The 14,865-nt window shown below is 44.4% G+C and overlaps 3 protein-coding genes across 3 annotated transcripts; 2 read left to right on the top strand and 1 right to left on the bottom strand.

Moving 5' to 3' along the window:
• Positions 1-8,075, top strand: LOC115142391 (ras-related protein Rab-40C). Its single transcript, XM_029681798.2, has 6 exons — positions 1-681; positions 869-929; positions 1,021-1,081; positions 1,214-1,291; positions 3,208-3,430; positions 5,314-8,075. Exons 1-6 carry the CDS (start codon positions 528-530, stop codon positions 5,622-5,624), a joined length of 888 nt encoding a protein of 295 aa, XP_029537658.1. The 5' UTR covers positions 1-527; the 3' UTR covers positions 5,625-8,075.
• A 90-nt stretch (positions 8,076-8,165) lies between these two features.
• LOC115142392 (WAP, Kazal, immunoglobulin, Kunitz and NTR domain-containing protein-like) lies at positions 8,166-12,765 on the top strand. The gene is made up of 2 exons (XM_029681799.2): positions 8,166-10,285; positions 10,498-12,765. The coding sequence occupies exons 1-2, from the start codon at positions 9,971-9,973 to the stop codon at positions 12,043-12,045; spliced, it is 1,863 nt and encodes a 620-aa protein (XP_029537659.1). The 5' UTR covers positions 8,166-9,970; the 3' UTR covers positions 12,046-12,765.
• LOC115142393 (methyltransferase-like 26) lies at positions 12,456-14,865 on the bottom strand. Its single transcript, XM_029681800.2, has 6 exons — positions 14,514-14,865; positions 14,092-14,254; positions 13,894-13,953; positions 13,441-13,508; positions 13,266-13,344; positions 12,456-13,034 (listed from the first exon to the last, which is right to left on the bottom strand). Exons 1-6 carry the CDS (start codon positions 14,705-14,707, stop codon positions 12,978-12,980), a joined length of 621 nt encoding a protein of 206 aa, XP_029537660.1. The 5' UTR covers positions 14,708-14,865; the 3' UTR covers positions 12,456-12,977.

The raw sequence follows: 14,865 nt of genomic DNA, 5'->3' as shown, positions 1-14,865 counted from the left end.
ACCGGATGTTGATGCTGGCAAAAGCTAAATCTAGGTTGATGTTATTTGCATTGCTTTGATACTGACGCGTACTCGAAGGCAACTAATTGTTATTTATGGACTCTTAAATGAAGTAACATTTTCGTTTTGAATTAACATTTCAAAAACAATGTTTTACCTTGTAGAGGACATTTGGTTTTGGAGGCAGAATGGCCCAGATTAATTAATGATGTTTTCGTAAATTAGTTTAGGTAGCTAACGTTAGCACGGGGTATTTTTCTTTCACATAAGTTACTAGGTAATGGATTTTCAAAGAAACCATGATGGAATTGGAGATAATTCGTGCTCAACGCTCATTGTATGTTTTGTAGCTAGTGGTGCGCGACACTGCTAGCTAGTAACCTTCATTTCTCTGTGGCTAACGTTAGCTATAGTATCGTTAGCTAGTAAACAACGTCGTTCTCCCTTAGTGTTCGACAAGGCATTCCACACACAACTTCTCCCACCCGCAGTCGAGGATCTCCAAACTCGGTCTTAACTTGATACCAATGCGTGGGATGATGGCTACACAGGGCAGCCCTGTCAAGAGTTACGACTACCTCCTGAAGTTCTTGCTGGTTGGAGACAGTGATGTGGGGAAAGGAGAGATCCTAGACAGTCTGCAGGACGGATCAGCAGAGTCTCCCTATCCCTACAGCAGTGGTGAGTGTATGTAACTAGTTAGAATAAATCAAGTGTATACATTATATGAAGTATAAACATACTAGTCAGTGGGTTTTTTAAAACTGGAATCAAACTGGCCATTTGCCATTATTACTCTCCATCATAGGCTATCAAGCTTGTTGATGAAAAATCTAGCTGTCTGCTATAATCATGTTTGTTTTCTCAGGGATTGATTACAAGACTACCACAATCCTATTGGATGGGAGAAGAGTCAAGTTAGAGTTGTGGTACATGTAGAAAATACTTGTCTAATACTTGCAGAAAACTCATTGACAGAAAGCTAAATGGAATCTAACAGGGTCATTCTTTGTTCAACAGGGATACGTCTGGACAGGGTCGATTCTGCACAATCTTCCGGTCATATTCACGTGGGGCGCAGGTGGGTTAGACCCCTTAATTCCAAATGCTTCAGGTTCTAGGCTATATCATCTGTGTATTCAGGGACAAGCGGACTGTTTACTGATTAAAGATGTATTGCTTGTTCATGTCCCCCCACTCCCCCAACCCACAGGGAATCCTGCTAGTTTATGATATCACAAATGGCTGGTCGTTTGATGGCATTGACCGCTGGATCCGGGAGATCGATGAGGTAAGCTAGTTTGCTGACTGATCATTTAACACTGCACGTCTGACAATGTGACTCAAGTCTTTATTCTAAACAGCATATCTGCCTCATCATGCTGCAGTAATAGCTCAACTGAAATCCACCATACCGGTTTGTAGATGGTAGAATCACTAGCCATGTAGAGCTATTGCCAGGCAGGCAGGCTGTAGTCTGATGATCTGCTGTTGTTATCAAAAGACTCCCCTCTGGCAAACGGTTTAGGTCAGTCATGACCAAAACCTCCCACAAACTGAATAGCTTTTCCCTCTGTGCTGTGGCCTTCACCAACTGGTCACTGGTAAACCTTTTATCTTCCCGCTCATAGACTTTACACTCTGCACTATTGTGGCGGCATGTAGCCTAGAGCGTTAGGCCAGTAACTGAAAGGTTGCCAGATCAAATCCCCGAGCTGACAAGGTAAAAATCTGTTGTTCTGCCCCTGAACAAGGCAGTTAAACCCCTGTTTCTAGGCCATCATTGTAAATAAGAATTTGTTCTTAACTGACTTGCCTAGTTAAATAAAGGATAAATACAAACAAACAAAAAATCTGCAAGGTTGTAAACTCATCACTTTTTGGAGATATTCACTGTTTTCATTTCAAAATAGGTTGTCCACGTGAATCGTGTCGATGCGCCCAAAAAAATGGAGGAGAGGCCGAAAATATCGTCTCCCTCTGTGATCAGTAAATGATGGTGCGTTTCTCATTTAGAAATGAATGACTGTGCACAGAATGCTTCCCTACGCCTCCTACAAATAGAATATTAAACAGAGTTAAGAGTGTGACGTCATATCAGAATGACTACTTCACCCAAAGTCACGTGTGACAGCTGTGAGCAGCTAGCCACATCCCCTAACCAGCCATTAGCCTACCTCAGCTGCTCCTCTCCATCTGTTCTCCATCAGTTTATAAATGTTATTAAGCTGTGATGGCGAGCTGGGGTGTGCAGACAGTGATGAGGTTTGTTGTTACATTTGTTTAGTTATTGGAGCGGCATGGTAGTTTTTGGTTTGATAACAAACAACCTTGTTTAACCATGCTACCTGGCTGGCTAGCTAGCATCATGGTACCTTGTCTGTGCACACATTTGAATGGCACTGGAAAAAGGGATAGATAGTCCTCTCAAAGAGATGCTTCAAAGGTAGGATGCATATGCCTGATAAATGTATTCTAAGCTAAATCAGAATCTAAAATCTATTATTTCTCTTCTGTTTTTTCTGTTCCTTAAATTCTGTTTGATGCTTAAATGTGTGTGTGTGTGTGTGTGTGTGTGTGTGTGTGTGAAGAGTAGTCTAAAGATGGTTTCATATAGGCCTAGTGTGTTCTCCCCTTACTGCCACAATGAAAATGCAGATCATTATGCATTTCTATTCCCTTACTACATTCCTCCTGCCCAATCACAGGTAGGCCTTTGGATATGAGCAAATCAGCTATTTTCTGCAGTAGCCTTTTTTATTATACAGTAAAAAGTGTGAAGTTAAATTCAGAGGTGTGAATATCAGGGACAGGTTTTCGTGCAGAACGTATATAGAGAACGGAAACAGTGGATTTAACAACTGACATCAATAAGGGATCATAGTTTTCACCTGGGTCCACCTGGTCAGTCTGTGTCTTGGAAAGGGCAGGTGTTCCTAATGTTTTGTTCTAATGTAGTTTAAAGTGTTAATTATATAGTCTGTAGTTTTTAGCTTCAGTGTACTTGCTGTGTGTGGATTCTGTGTCTCTGTATTTAGTATTTTCTGTCTATTGTCTGTCTGACTCTGTAGTAGCACCATTTCACCAAGAGAAATTCCTGGACATGCAAATGTATTTACAGAATAAAGGTGATTTCTAGATGGGAGTTAACACAACAACCCCTACTCTCAATATCATCCTCCTATTGATTTCTCTCCTTTCCCCCAGCATGCCCCGGGGGTGCCCCGCATCCTAGTAGGCAACCGGCTCCACCTGGCCTTTAAGAGGCAGGTGCCCACGGAGCAGGCCCGCGCCTACGCCGAGAAGAACGGCATGACCTTCTTTGAGGTCAGCCCTCTGTGCAACTTCAACGTCATCGAGTCGTTCACGGAGCTGTCGCGCATCGTGCTGATGAGGCACGGCATGGAGAAGTTCTGGAGACCAAACCGAGGTGAGGAGACCAGGGAAGACTAAAGTTACAGCCACTGTAGGGTCTTGGGTTGGGAAGCCTTAGGGTGCAGTAAAACAATGGGAAAGGTTATTGTTGGTGTGAGGAAACTTGGGTGTGTTTGTTATTTTATGTTGCTACCCTTCAAGTCTTTGATTTGATTCATATATGGAATATATCTAAACTCAGCAAAAAAAGAAACGTCCCTTTTTGAGGACCCTGTCTTTCAAAGATAATTTGTAAACATCCAAATAACTTCACAGATCTTCATTGTAAAGGGTTTAAACACTGTTTCCCATGCTTGTTCAATCAACCATAAACAATTAATGAACAAACACCTGTGGAACGGACATTAAGACACTAACAGCTTACAGGCGGTAGGCAATTAAGGTCACAGTTATGAAAACTTAGGACACTAAAGAGGCCTTTCTACTGACTCTGAAAAACACCAAAAGAAAGATGCCCAGGGTCCCTGCTCATCTGCGTGAACGTGCCTTGGGCATGCTGCAAAGAGGCGTGAGGACTACAGATGTGGCCAGGGCAATAAATTTCAATGTCCGTACTGTGAGATGCCTAAGACAGCGCTACAGGGAGACAGGACGGACAGCTGATTGTCCTCGCAGTGGCAGACCACATGTAACAACACTTGCACAGGATCGGTACATCCAAACATCACACCTGCGGGACAGGTACAGGATGGCAACAACAACTGCCCGAGTTACACCAGGAACACACAATCCCATCCATCAGTGCTCAGACTGTATGTAGTAGCCTGAGAGAGGCTGGACTGAGGGCTTGTAGGCCTGTTGTAAGGCAGGTCCTCACCAGACATCACCGGCAACCACGTCGCCTATAGACACAAACCCACCGTCACTGGACCAGACAGGACTGGCAAAAAGTGCTCTTCACTGACGAGTCGTGGTTTTGTCTCACCAGGGGTTATGGTCAGATTCGCGTTTATCATCGAAGGAATGAGCGTTACACCGAGGCCTGTACTCTGGAGCGTGATCGATTTGGAGGTGGAGGGTCCGTCATGGTCTGGGGCTGTGTGTCACCGCATCATCGGACTGAGCTTGTTGTCATTGCAGGCAATATCAACGCTGTGCGTTACAGGGAAGACATCCTCCTCCTTCATGTGGTACCCTTCCTGCAGGCTCATCCTAACATGACCCTCCAGCATGACAATGCCACCAGCCGTACTGCTCGTTCTGTTCTTGCAAGACAGGAATGTCAGTGTTCTACCATGGCCAGCGAAGAGCCCGGATCTCAATCCCATTGAGTACGTCTGGGACCTGTTGGATCAGAGGGTGAGGGCAAGGGCCATTCCCCACAGAAATGTCCGGGAAGTTGCCAGTGCCTTGGTGGAAGAGTGGGGTAACATCTCACAGCAAGAACTGGCAAATCTGGTGCAGTCCATGAGGAGGAGATACACTGCAGTACTTAATGCAGCTGGTGGCCACACCAGATACTGACTTTCTTTTGATTTTAACCCCCCCTTTGTTCAGGGACACATTATTCCATTTCTGTTAGTCACATGTCTGTTTAACTTGTTCAGTTTGTGTCTCAGTTGTTGAATCTATTTATGTTCATACAAATATTTACACTTTAAGTTTGCTGAAAATTAACGCAGTTGACAGTGAGAGGACATTTCTTTTTTTGCCGAGTTTATTTGAAATAATGAAAGGTGGTTGTCTCTTGCTTGCTGGGTTCTCATTTGATGGGAGGAAGCGCACTGGGCTCTCCTCGTCATTGACGCAACAGCAGCTGTCCCGCCTGCAAAATAAACCAGCAACACAACTAGATTGTTGTCATGTCCTCTACTATACCGTTATATCATGTAATACAACTTGACTATGTCCTTCCCTGTCCATCCCCCTCCCCACCAGTGTTCAGCCTCCAGGACCTGTGTTGCCGCGCCATCGTCTCATGCACCCCCGTCCACCTCATTGACAAGCTGCCTCTCCCCGTGGCCATCAAGTCCCACCTCAAGTCCTTCTCCATGGCCAACGGAATGAATGCTGTCATGATGCATGGACGCTCCTACTCCGTGGCCACCAATGCGGCGGGCGGCAGCGTGAGCGGCAACAACAACAGCAGCAGCAGCAAGGGAAACAGTCTCAAACGCTCCAAGTCCTTTAAACCGCCTCCGAGCCCCCCCAAGAGTAGCAGCAGCAAAAGTAACTGTAACATCACCTAGTGAGGGGCGAGGGAGGAACTTCTGAGGCCTCCCATTGGGCCTAATGCTATCGCTGTATGGGGCGCTCAGGGGCCCCAATTTGGAGATGCATAAACACACAACAGGAACTGTAAAAGCTGTGAGTGAGTCCAATATGGCTTTCACTCTTTCTTAGACCCCTAGCGCCATCTTGTGGGTCTCCTTTAAAACCTACAGCTACCACCCACTGTAACCAGTAGAGCTCACTAGCTTGTCGTCCTAAAACCCAGAAGTGAGTTAACTCTGTTTTTTTCAGCCTTTCCTATGGGGAAAGAATAGGGTTTTGAGAGAAACACTGAAAATAAGGTCTGAGGTAAACACAGGCTTAGGAGATCTTATACACTTTGTTCTATGAGATAATAGCAGTCAGTTAACATGACCTTTATTCATTATGAAGCCTTTATGTGCTTTTTTTATTACATAAATGCATCAAAATTCACAAAGTGACGTTATCTGATGAAGATTATCTCCTAGAACAAAATGTAAAAGATCTCCTAAGCCTGTGTTTACCACAGACCTTATTTTCAGTGTTTATCTAAAAAACAACAGTCATTTTCCCCAGTCCATCGAACCGTGGCGGAGTTAGTGCCTACAAAAAGACAACATAACTATTTCTCTCCATACAGCCTCTTGGACTTTAAGCTGTGATGTCATCACTCACCTTCCTGTCAACACTACAAGAGAGTATGAGGACTCTGAACAGATTCACTGGGTATATTTAAGTAGACTTCGTGTACATGCGTGGTAATCGGTCGGCTTGTTTTCCAGTGGATGTTTTGCACTGACTTCTTACGTGATTCGTCTTGAATGTTTTGCGAGTTTGTGTGGGATTGTGTTATTATGCCTGTCCGTTGACTTTGTCCCTCTTCAATACTTATAGCCTATGTCTGGGTCGTGTTCATTAGGGCATGCGATGGAAAACGTTTTGCAGCGGAAACCGCAAATTTGAGAGTTATTTCTTACAGGTTGTCATTTCTTGTTTGTCTTTATTTTCATTTGCTGCCTACTGAACTGGTTTGATATGGCTCAGAAACACATTGAGTGATTATTCTTTCCAGATCTCACACGGATTTGCCAACAAATGGAACACTTAAAATATTGACGCTGCAGCTAATTTTTTTTATTTTTTACTCTCTGACAAAGTTTTCTTGTGTGTGTCTTAATGTTACCTTTATTTAACTAGGCAAGTCTGTTAAGAACAAATTCTTATTTTCAATGACGGCCTAGGAACAGTGGGTTAACTGCCTTGTTCAGGTGCAGAACACATTTTACCTTGTCAGCTCGGGGATTTGATCTTGCAACCTTTCGGTTACTAGTCCAACGCTCTAACCACTAGGCTACCTGCCGCCCATCCATCTTTTGGTCTTCTTCTGTGTGTTGCTCTGTCTGTTGACTTGGGTCCTTGTCCTGTTTGGCACCAGAATGTATAACACCAGTCTGGTCTGTGCTCATATGATTGATTTAAAAGCAAATGGGGTCAAGCTGTTATAGCATAGGGTCATTGTAGATTTCACTGGTTTCATTTCAGAATGGGTGCAATATCAGACTGCTCTCCCTCACTGTTTGCAGTTTAAAGGTATACTCAGCAATATGACGTAGATGCAGAAAGTAAACCGCATGGGGGGGACTTCCATAACAACTAAACGTGAGGCTCTACTTCTATGCTGTTATTGTCCCGTGGCTACCAGGCTGTGAACAGTGTGAAGTGTGAGAGTGAAGTCTTGCATCATGATCATCTCCATATCTGCCGTGCTGCTCGTGGCAATGTCATTTAGCTGAGTCTACCTTTTAATGCTGATCAGAGAGCCAATGGTGTGTTGATCCAAGTCGGTTTACTCATTCATTGCCCTTTGCCCTGAGTGACCCTGTGAGTAACCAATATGTGCCTGGCTTTTTACCGGTATCATGATTTATCTTGAAGTATCAGTAGGATTTTGGGGGGAATGCCGCAAAGGGCTAAAATATCTTTCATCTGAATCACTTTGAGGAGTGGTTGTTAACTTGTGACTTACTAACTTTGGACTCCAGTAAACTTAAATGTATCCACATAAGGCAAAATCCATACAAGCTTAATAAAAAATAGAGTTCATATTCACAATTTTATTTATACCCATTTGTTTATAAATAATATTCAGGTTTTTGTTGGTGTCTTTTATATTTTTGTAAAGGACAAAATTCTTAGAATGTATTTACACTGAGACATTCCCTATGCTCACTGCAAGAGAGATGAAAACCAATGCATGCCATTTTTCTCTGTTTCTACGCCCTTTTATTAAATAAAAGGTCAAGGAAAATAATCATTATTCAGGGTATTATAAGCACTACCTGTATGTGGTATAAGCTGCTGAGTTGATTGTAAGGATGATGAACGGTTTTGCAAATAAACGTGGCTGCATAGTTGCCATGGAAAGCAATGGTTTTCCCCAAATTAAACTGTTATACTTTTTTTATTCAAAATTATTTATTACTGAATAACTGTATTGTATATTTTTGATTAGTTGATATAAGTTTTGCTCATGTGCATATTTAGCACTTGCCCTACTCTTCCTGGGGACCAAATAGGAAACAAAACACAACAAATAATATACATAATAACATGTCACCTGTTTCTGCCTCACGCTTCAGAAAACAGGAGATGGCTCCTGCCCTATGAGCCGTTCTGGCTCCTGCCTGGCTCCTGCTCTATGAGCCGTTCTGGCTCGCACACGCAATGGCTCATGCAAGGCCACTTACCTACAATACAGTGCAAATTACAATACAAAATATATTTTAAAAAAAATAGCTGTCTCTCTTCACAGTCCCCGTTGTGCCGTAATATGTTCTTTTATCTGGTTTTATTGCTAGCTTGAGTTTTGTAGTGATATTATTGGCTATTCAAAGCTTTGGCAATGTCAGTGCGCGAGCGGTGGGAATTCTTTGTTTCTCTTTGTCCTCTCCGACCCCTTGGCTGTCGGTATCAAGCTCAATTGAAGTAAAACGGTGGGGGATCTGAATTGATTAGTCGCCCCGGGGTTATTGGCTCGGCAGCCCCTGGCTCGCGGCCTCTCTGCAGCGGCTCTGAATGCCGGCGGTCAAAAGTCACGCGAAGGTTGAAGGGTCACGTTCAATGAAAGCGAGGGGAGTTTGCTTCTCATAGCCCTTTGAGCCGTGTCGAGACAAAGATGAGTCGCACACCATTGAAAATGTGTCGCTTTTACGTCTTGCCACCTGACCGTGGCATCTCTGAGCTTTGTGTGAATGATGGGTGTAAACTGACCGACGCGTCTAGACTTCGACTTGAACACAACCAAACGTAAACATGTTTCTATGCATGCACTATCAGTGTCAAGTTGCGCATATTTCTTGACAGTTCTCCTGTGCGCGCCTCCTCAAAATGTTTGATTCTTTCTCATTCAGATAGCCTATCTAGTCTAATTAATCCCACATTTAAAAAGTTGTCTATGTTCATCATGACATATTGAATATTTAATATCAACATGTTATATGTTCTAGATACACTGGATCAAATTACACCATAGTCTACTCATTGCGTAAAAAAACGGAATTAGACACGTATGTCAACTTCTTTATCAGTGCATTTATTTTATTTAACCTGGTAGGCCAGTTGAGAACAAGTTCTCATTTACAACTGCGACCTGGCCAAGACAAAGCCAGTGCATGTTAGGAAACTTCTCAATCATGGCCCATTTATATGAGCAACACTTCTAGAGTTTTTGTCTGGACGCATGAAACATTGATGAATTTCTCACCGGAATGTTTGGCCCCGTGCGTACTGTTGTTGGTACAGCTTGACAACACCGCCCTATCAAGCTTCCTTTGATGTCTTTACAATGTTTGTCCAGTTGCTTAGAACATGGTGCTGCTTCATAAACGTTTCAGACACTGGACAAGCATGGGGGCGGTCAGAGGCGCTGCCCTTCCTACCTCTAGTCACACCAAAAACCGATATTGCTTCTCTATCTCTTTGTGTGGTGAGTTGACTCCGCACGTCTTGGAAGTCAGCGTAGATATAGCCAGATTTTTTTTGTGTGCAGTTTTTTTGTTTTCGTCTAAACGTTTTGCGATGTTATCAAACCAGACTGGATTCACAGATGTTATTTTTGTTATCTTATTCGAGGCTACTTGTTGAATCAATGTACAGCGCAGAGGAATATGTTTTTGTTGGGCAATGGTTTATTCATCTGAAATTTGAGAACCGTTTCTCTTGCGTGGCGAGCAACAAAATTGGCACTTGTTCCCAGATTGGTTACGCACAAACTGGATGGTTGCATTTGAACAAAATGGAGGTATTTTCCTGAGGGGCTGCATGGAAGTTATGGAACTTGTTGATGGATGACTTTCATGAAATGTTCCTTTTTAAAATGACTATATCTTCTCTCAGCCGTGGAGAGGTTGGAGGTGGAAAGAACGTGGACACAAACCAACCAAAAGCACTTATATACCCAAAAGGACTCTTATCAGGACGCGTTGGTTGGTCCTCTCTTGTGTTTTTGGTTTGCCTCTGCGTCTTCCCACAACAGACCCGGAGTGCAAGTGTAGCTGGTTCCAAAGTGGAACATCCAGGAGTTTGTCCCAACAAGCTGAATGCTAACCTTTGGGTTGATGCACAAAGCACCTGCGAACGGGAATGTGAAGTTGACGAGGTGAGGCATTTATATGTATTCAATATTTAATTTCACAATCCATTGTCATTTGTTTATGACAAACGTCAACAATTGTAAGGAAATGTGTTATACTGTATGACTACACATTCATTACATTTTCTTTTTCTTTTATTAGGTCTACCACTTGGTGTTTGTTGTATTAAATATACTATGTGTTTTTGCCTCAGTAAATGCTTGTTGTTATTCCCCAGGACTGTGCTGGCTTTGAGAAATGCTGCACCAATGTTTGTGGACTCTTCAGCTGTGTGGCCGCCCGTTTTTCTGATGGCACCCCTGCTCAGCCGGATGGCCAGGGCGGAGGAGAGAAGGGCTCCGGGGGACAGGGCTCCATCGCCACCTGCCAGGGCTTCATCTGCAGCCAACAGGGGGCCACCTGCGACATCTGGGAGGGCCAGCCCATCTGCAAGTGCCAGGACCACTGCGAGAAAGATCCTAGCTTCACCTGTGCTTCCGACGGACTCACCTACTTCAACAAGTGTTACATGGATGCTGAGGCGTGTACACAGGGTGTGACACTAACTGTGGTGACCTGCCGGTTTCATCTATCTGGGCCTCAAACAAGTCCGCTCCCTCAGGACACAACAGCCAATCCAACGCTGACGTCCTTCCTGGAAGACCCCATTCCCCCAACGCTCTTCTCCAACCCCAGCTACAAGTCGGTCTACATAGGCGGCACGGTGAGCTTCCATTGCGATGTAATGGGAGTCCCGCGGCCCGCCGTGACCTGGGAGAAGCAGAGCGAGCGCCATGAGAGCCTGGTAATGCGGCCCGACCGGATGTACGGCAACGTGGTCATCACCAACATCGGCCAGCTAGTCGTCTACAACGCCCAGGTGTGGGACACAGGCATCTACACTTGCGTCGCCCGAAATGCAGCTGGGGTCCTCCGCGCCGACTACCCTCTCTCTGTCATCCGTCGGACCGAGGAAGACATCTTCTCGGAGGACCCCGAGATGGCGGGAATGCCCATGGGGCCCCCGTTTTCACCCGCCGACTGCCTGGCGGAGCTGGACCGGCGGGAGTGCTCCGCCGAGCGCTACGTTGACTGGTACTACGACGCCGAGCAAGGTACTTGCCTGGCCTTCTCCAACGGGGGCTGCGATGACAGCCGCAACCGCTTCGAGACCTACGAGGAGTGCCAGGCATCCTGCCAGAGGGAGGGGATGGGGATCTGTTCCTTACCTGCGGTCCAGGGCCCCTGCAAGAGCTGGGAGGCCCACTGGGCCTGGAACTCCCTCTTGAAACAATGCCAGGCCTTTGCTTATGGCGGTTGCCAGGGCAATGGCAATCGCTTCCGATCCAAGAAGGAGTGCGAGGCAAACTGTCCGCAGTCCAAACGACGAGCCTGCAAAACATGCCGGGTCAAAGGTAAAATCGTCCCGAGCCTGTGCCGGAGCGATTTTGCCATTGTCGGTCGATTGACGGAACTGATCGAGGACCTCGATTCTGGGATCGCCCGGTTCAGTCTAGAGAAGATCCTCCGCGACGAGAAGATGGGCTTGGCATTCTTTAACACCCGCCACCTGGAGGTGACCCTGGCTAAGATGGACTGGAGCTGCCCCTGCCCCAACATCACCATGGAGGAGGGCCCCCTATTGGTCATGGGGGATGTACAGGACGGCATGGCCGTGATACACCCCGACAGCTACGTCAGACCCATCTCCGATAAGAGGCTGAAGAGGATTCATGAAGTCTTGGAGAAGAGGACCTGTGAGATGCTGCAGAGGTTCCGGGACTAGGGGCTCTATTCGATTCGTATCTCGGAAGTTCAGCGTTGCAGTGCGATTTAAAGGCAATTCTCCCGCATTAGAGGAGACTGCATTCACGGTAAACACTGCAAATGTTGGCTCAATAGGAAATGACCTTCACATTTCTATCACGCAATCTAACGCTTCAGCGAGACAGATTCAATAGAGCCCCAGAACTGATCACCTCAACTTGGGCTGTTATAGCAAGACTAATATACAATGGCATAGCCCTACAATGACAATGTGAGAAACTCTTCGGTGGAGTTTGTGCCATGATGTACTGTATCAAATTACAGTGCATTTCTTTCTGACACTGTTTTCATTACCCAGAAAAATCAAGCACCGACTTTTCAAACAATGCCAATGTTGTACCATAACACAATCAAATCGAGATGTGTAAATACAATTATTCAAATAGGTTTATTCAAATGTAATGTTTCATGTGTAAGATTTGTATTCACTGTAATGTGCCGTACTGTTTTCGAGTGATAATTCTATGCTGAAGTGGTGTAATGTTTCTCCTTTTTTGAAATCCCATAACTTCAATGCATACTTCTTAAAGGTAAATTAATACTCCAAGTTGATTGAAAAAAATGTTATACTTTTTTCTGCACTTTTCTGATGTGGGTGTCATGCAAAAGCACCTTCCTACAACAATCCTATTCATTTGAATCAATAAAAGCGAGTGCCATACATTTTGAAGTTACCAAACAGATCACCTATGAGGAAATTACTTGTGTAGATAGGAGTTGAAAACTGAGGGAATTATTGGATTTGGCATTGATTCAAATAAGGTATCAGTTCAGGTTCATTTTCAACCAAGTGTTAAATATCCATTACTGGTCATGTTATACCCTGTACAGACAGGAGCGCGATGGTGCATTTGTGATGTTGGAATGGAACCCCAGAGAGGGCAGTGGACTTCACACCAGACTCTCCTTCCGGAACAGAAGGCACTTGTTGTTAGCTGGCATGTCAACCTAACGTTACAATGACAAGAGAAAGTGGTTATAAGCCGACATCAAAGTATTTCACACATTTTGAAGTAAGAAATGGGTCATGGATGTTTCAATGTGGCATCTTTTGCTATTAGAATACATTTGGTCTGACAGTTAATTTAACATGTTTGTGTTACTTACGCAGATCATTGGGTTTCATTCACATCGTTATGAAAATCCTAAATGACTGATATTTGGAGTATCGCTTCTTACCATTTTCTCCAGGAACAAGCCACTCCTCTCTGCCACAGACCTGAGCAGGGTGACGTCCCTTAGGCCCCACTCTGGATTTCTATAAGACATCAACAGTTTGAGTTATTTGCTTCGATAATGTGTGGTCAAATAGCAGATATATTCAGATTCCGGCATTATTGTAGTTCTCACTTACCTCGACCTTAGACTGAGGTCAAAGTCGATGTTGCTTTGTGGAGTGATCTGTCCATTTAACGCATAGGGCTAGAGAGACAATATTAGAAGACGTAAGACAAGTTCATGAGGGCAATTTCACAGTGAGTTTGAAATTGGACTCCCGAAAAACACGCCACTTCGATACAAGTGACTTTTAGTAGCAGTTAAGGAGAGCATTTTCCCCAATCCTTTCCCTAACCTTAACCTAATTCTCCTAACTTGCTACCTACATTTTTGTAACCTGCTGCGTAAGTTCTGCTAACCTGCAACGAAAAGGTATATCAAAGTTGCATATTTTTAGAGAGTTCCAGTTCTAAATATGGGAAATACACAAATATTGCTTCCAACATCCTTTCTTCTACATGCTTATTTACTGCCAACATCCGGTTGAGGATATAATCAACACTGTGCTTCTAACACCATTATAATATACCCCGTATGTCAGCAGTACTCCTTGTGGTTTCAGGATGGTTCCCGCTCCTTTGAACAAACCCTGTGGGTAAAAACATAACATCACACAATAATGAGTAGTATGCAATAAAAGTATCATGTATCATCAGTTAGTGGACCATTAACTGTGTATTTATAAGAGCATCTCTATAGACAATATGTAGGCCTAAACAGTATTCACCTCAGTGCAGGCCATAGGGGAGATATGGATCATGTTGATGTTGAGTACCAGGTCCAAGGACTCGGGTTGGATCCCACCCCAGTTTTCACAGGGTAGAGAGGCGTCGAGGTGGATGGCAGGCTTCACGTTCGGCAGGTTGTGATGCGCTCTGTATGCGTCTATACTGGTGGCGGGGACAAAATAGATCATTCTCATTGTAAGCATCAACAAAAAAATAATAGCTGCCGATAATAGGCCTAAAGAATGAGTTAGGCCTACTATTATTATCAACATGAATTCATTGTAACCTATTTTGAATAACGGTCAGCTTTGGATTTTTGGGAAAAACAACTCAGATCCGGACTCACTGAACCGTTAACTTATGCCTTGCGTTACGACATTATACATTCATTTGCAAGCTAAAAAAACATCTTTAAACTCACCTAGCTAAAGATTGTCGGTCAAATTCTGACGGCTGCCAGGTAATATTTCGTAAACCCTGTGCGAAGTGGGTGACATGTTGCCCCGTACCAGACGATATCTCCAGTGCATTCAACGGTTTCGCCGTATCCACACTCTCACGGAGCACCGCAAGGATGGGTTCCTTATTTCTCTCGGCGGCAGGTGCATTGAGCATTTTGTCAACTCCTGGATACACTCTCCGCGCTAAAAGATGCAATTGTTTCCACCACTCCAGCTGAACTAGCTGGCTGTGCAAGTTAGTCACAACAAAGCTCTGAACAATATCGCCTCCGGACTATAACAATATTAATCGACTTCCGCGTTGTGTCACGT

Source organism: Oncorhynchus nerka, linkage group LG15 (genome assembly GCF_034236695.1).
Source record: "Oncorhynchus nerka isolate Pitt River linkage group LG15, Oner_Uvic_2.0, whole genome shotgun sequence".
Classification (NCBI taxonomy): Eukaryota; Metazoa; Chordata; class Actinopteri; order Salmoniformes; family Salmonidae; genus Oncorhynchus; species Oncorhynchus nerka.
The sequence above is the reverse complement of the archived record's forward strand: the minus strand, read 5'-3'. Positions and strand labels throughout refer to the sequence as shown.

Bases quoted from the DNA above. Each gene is read 5' to 3' on its own strand.
- LOC115142391 (XM_029681798.2), top strand. From the start codon at position 528: ATGCGTGGGATGATGGCTACACAGGGCAGCCCTGTCAAGAGTTACGAC. The intron at 682-868 runs GTGAGTGTATGT...TTGTTTTCTCAG, and splicing joins TCCCTATCCCTACAGCAGTG to GGATTGATTACAAGACTACC. The intron at 1,292-3,207 runs GTAAGCTAGTTT...CCTTTCCCCCAG, and splicing joins GGATCCGGGAGATCGATGAG to CATGCCCCGGGGGTGCCCCG.
- LOC115142392 (XM_029681799.2), top strand. From the start codon at position 9,971: ATGGATGACTTTCATGAAATGTTCCTTTTTAAAATGACTATATCTTCT. The intron at 10,286-10,497 runs GTGAGGCATTTA...GTTATTCCCCAG, and splicing joins GGGAATGTGAAGTTGACGAG to GACTGTGCTGGCTTTGAGAA.
- LOC115142393 (XM_029681800.2), bottom strand. From the start codon at position 14,707: ATGCTCAATGCACCTGCCGCCGAGAGAAATAAGGAACCCATCCTTGCG. The intron at 13,509-13,893 runs GTATATTATAAT...TTGTCTCTCTAG, and splicing joins GAGTACTGCTGACATACGGG to CCCTATGCGTTAAATGGACA. The intron at 13,345-13,440 runs GTAAGTGAGAAC...GATGTCTTATAG, and splicing joins GACCTCAGTCTAAGGTCGAG to AAATCCAGAGTGGGGCCTAA.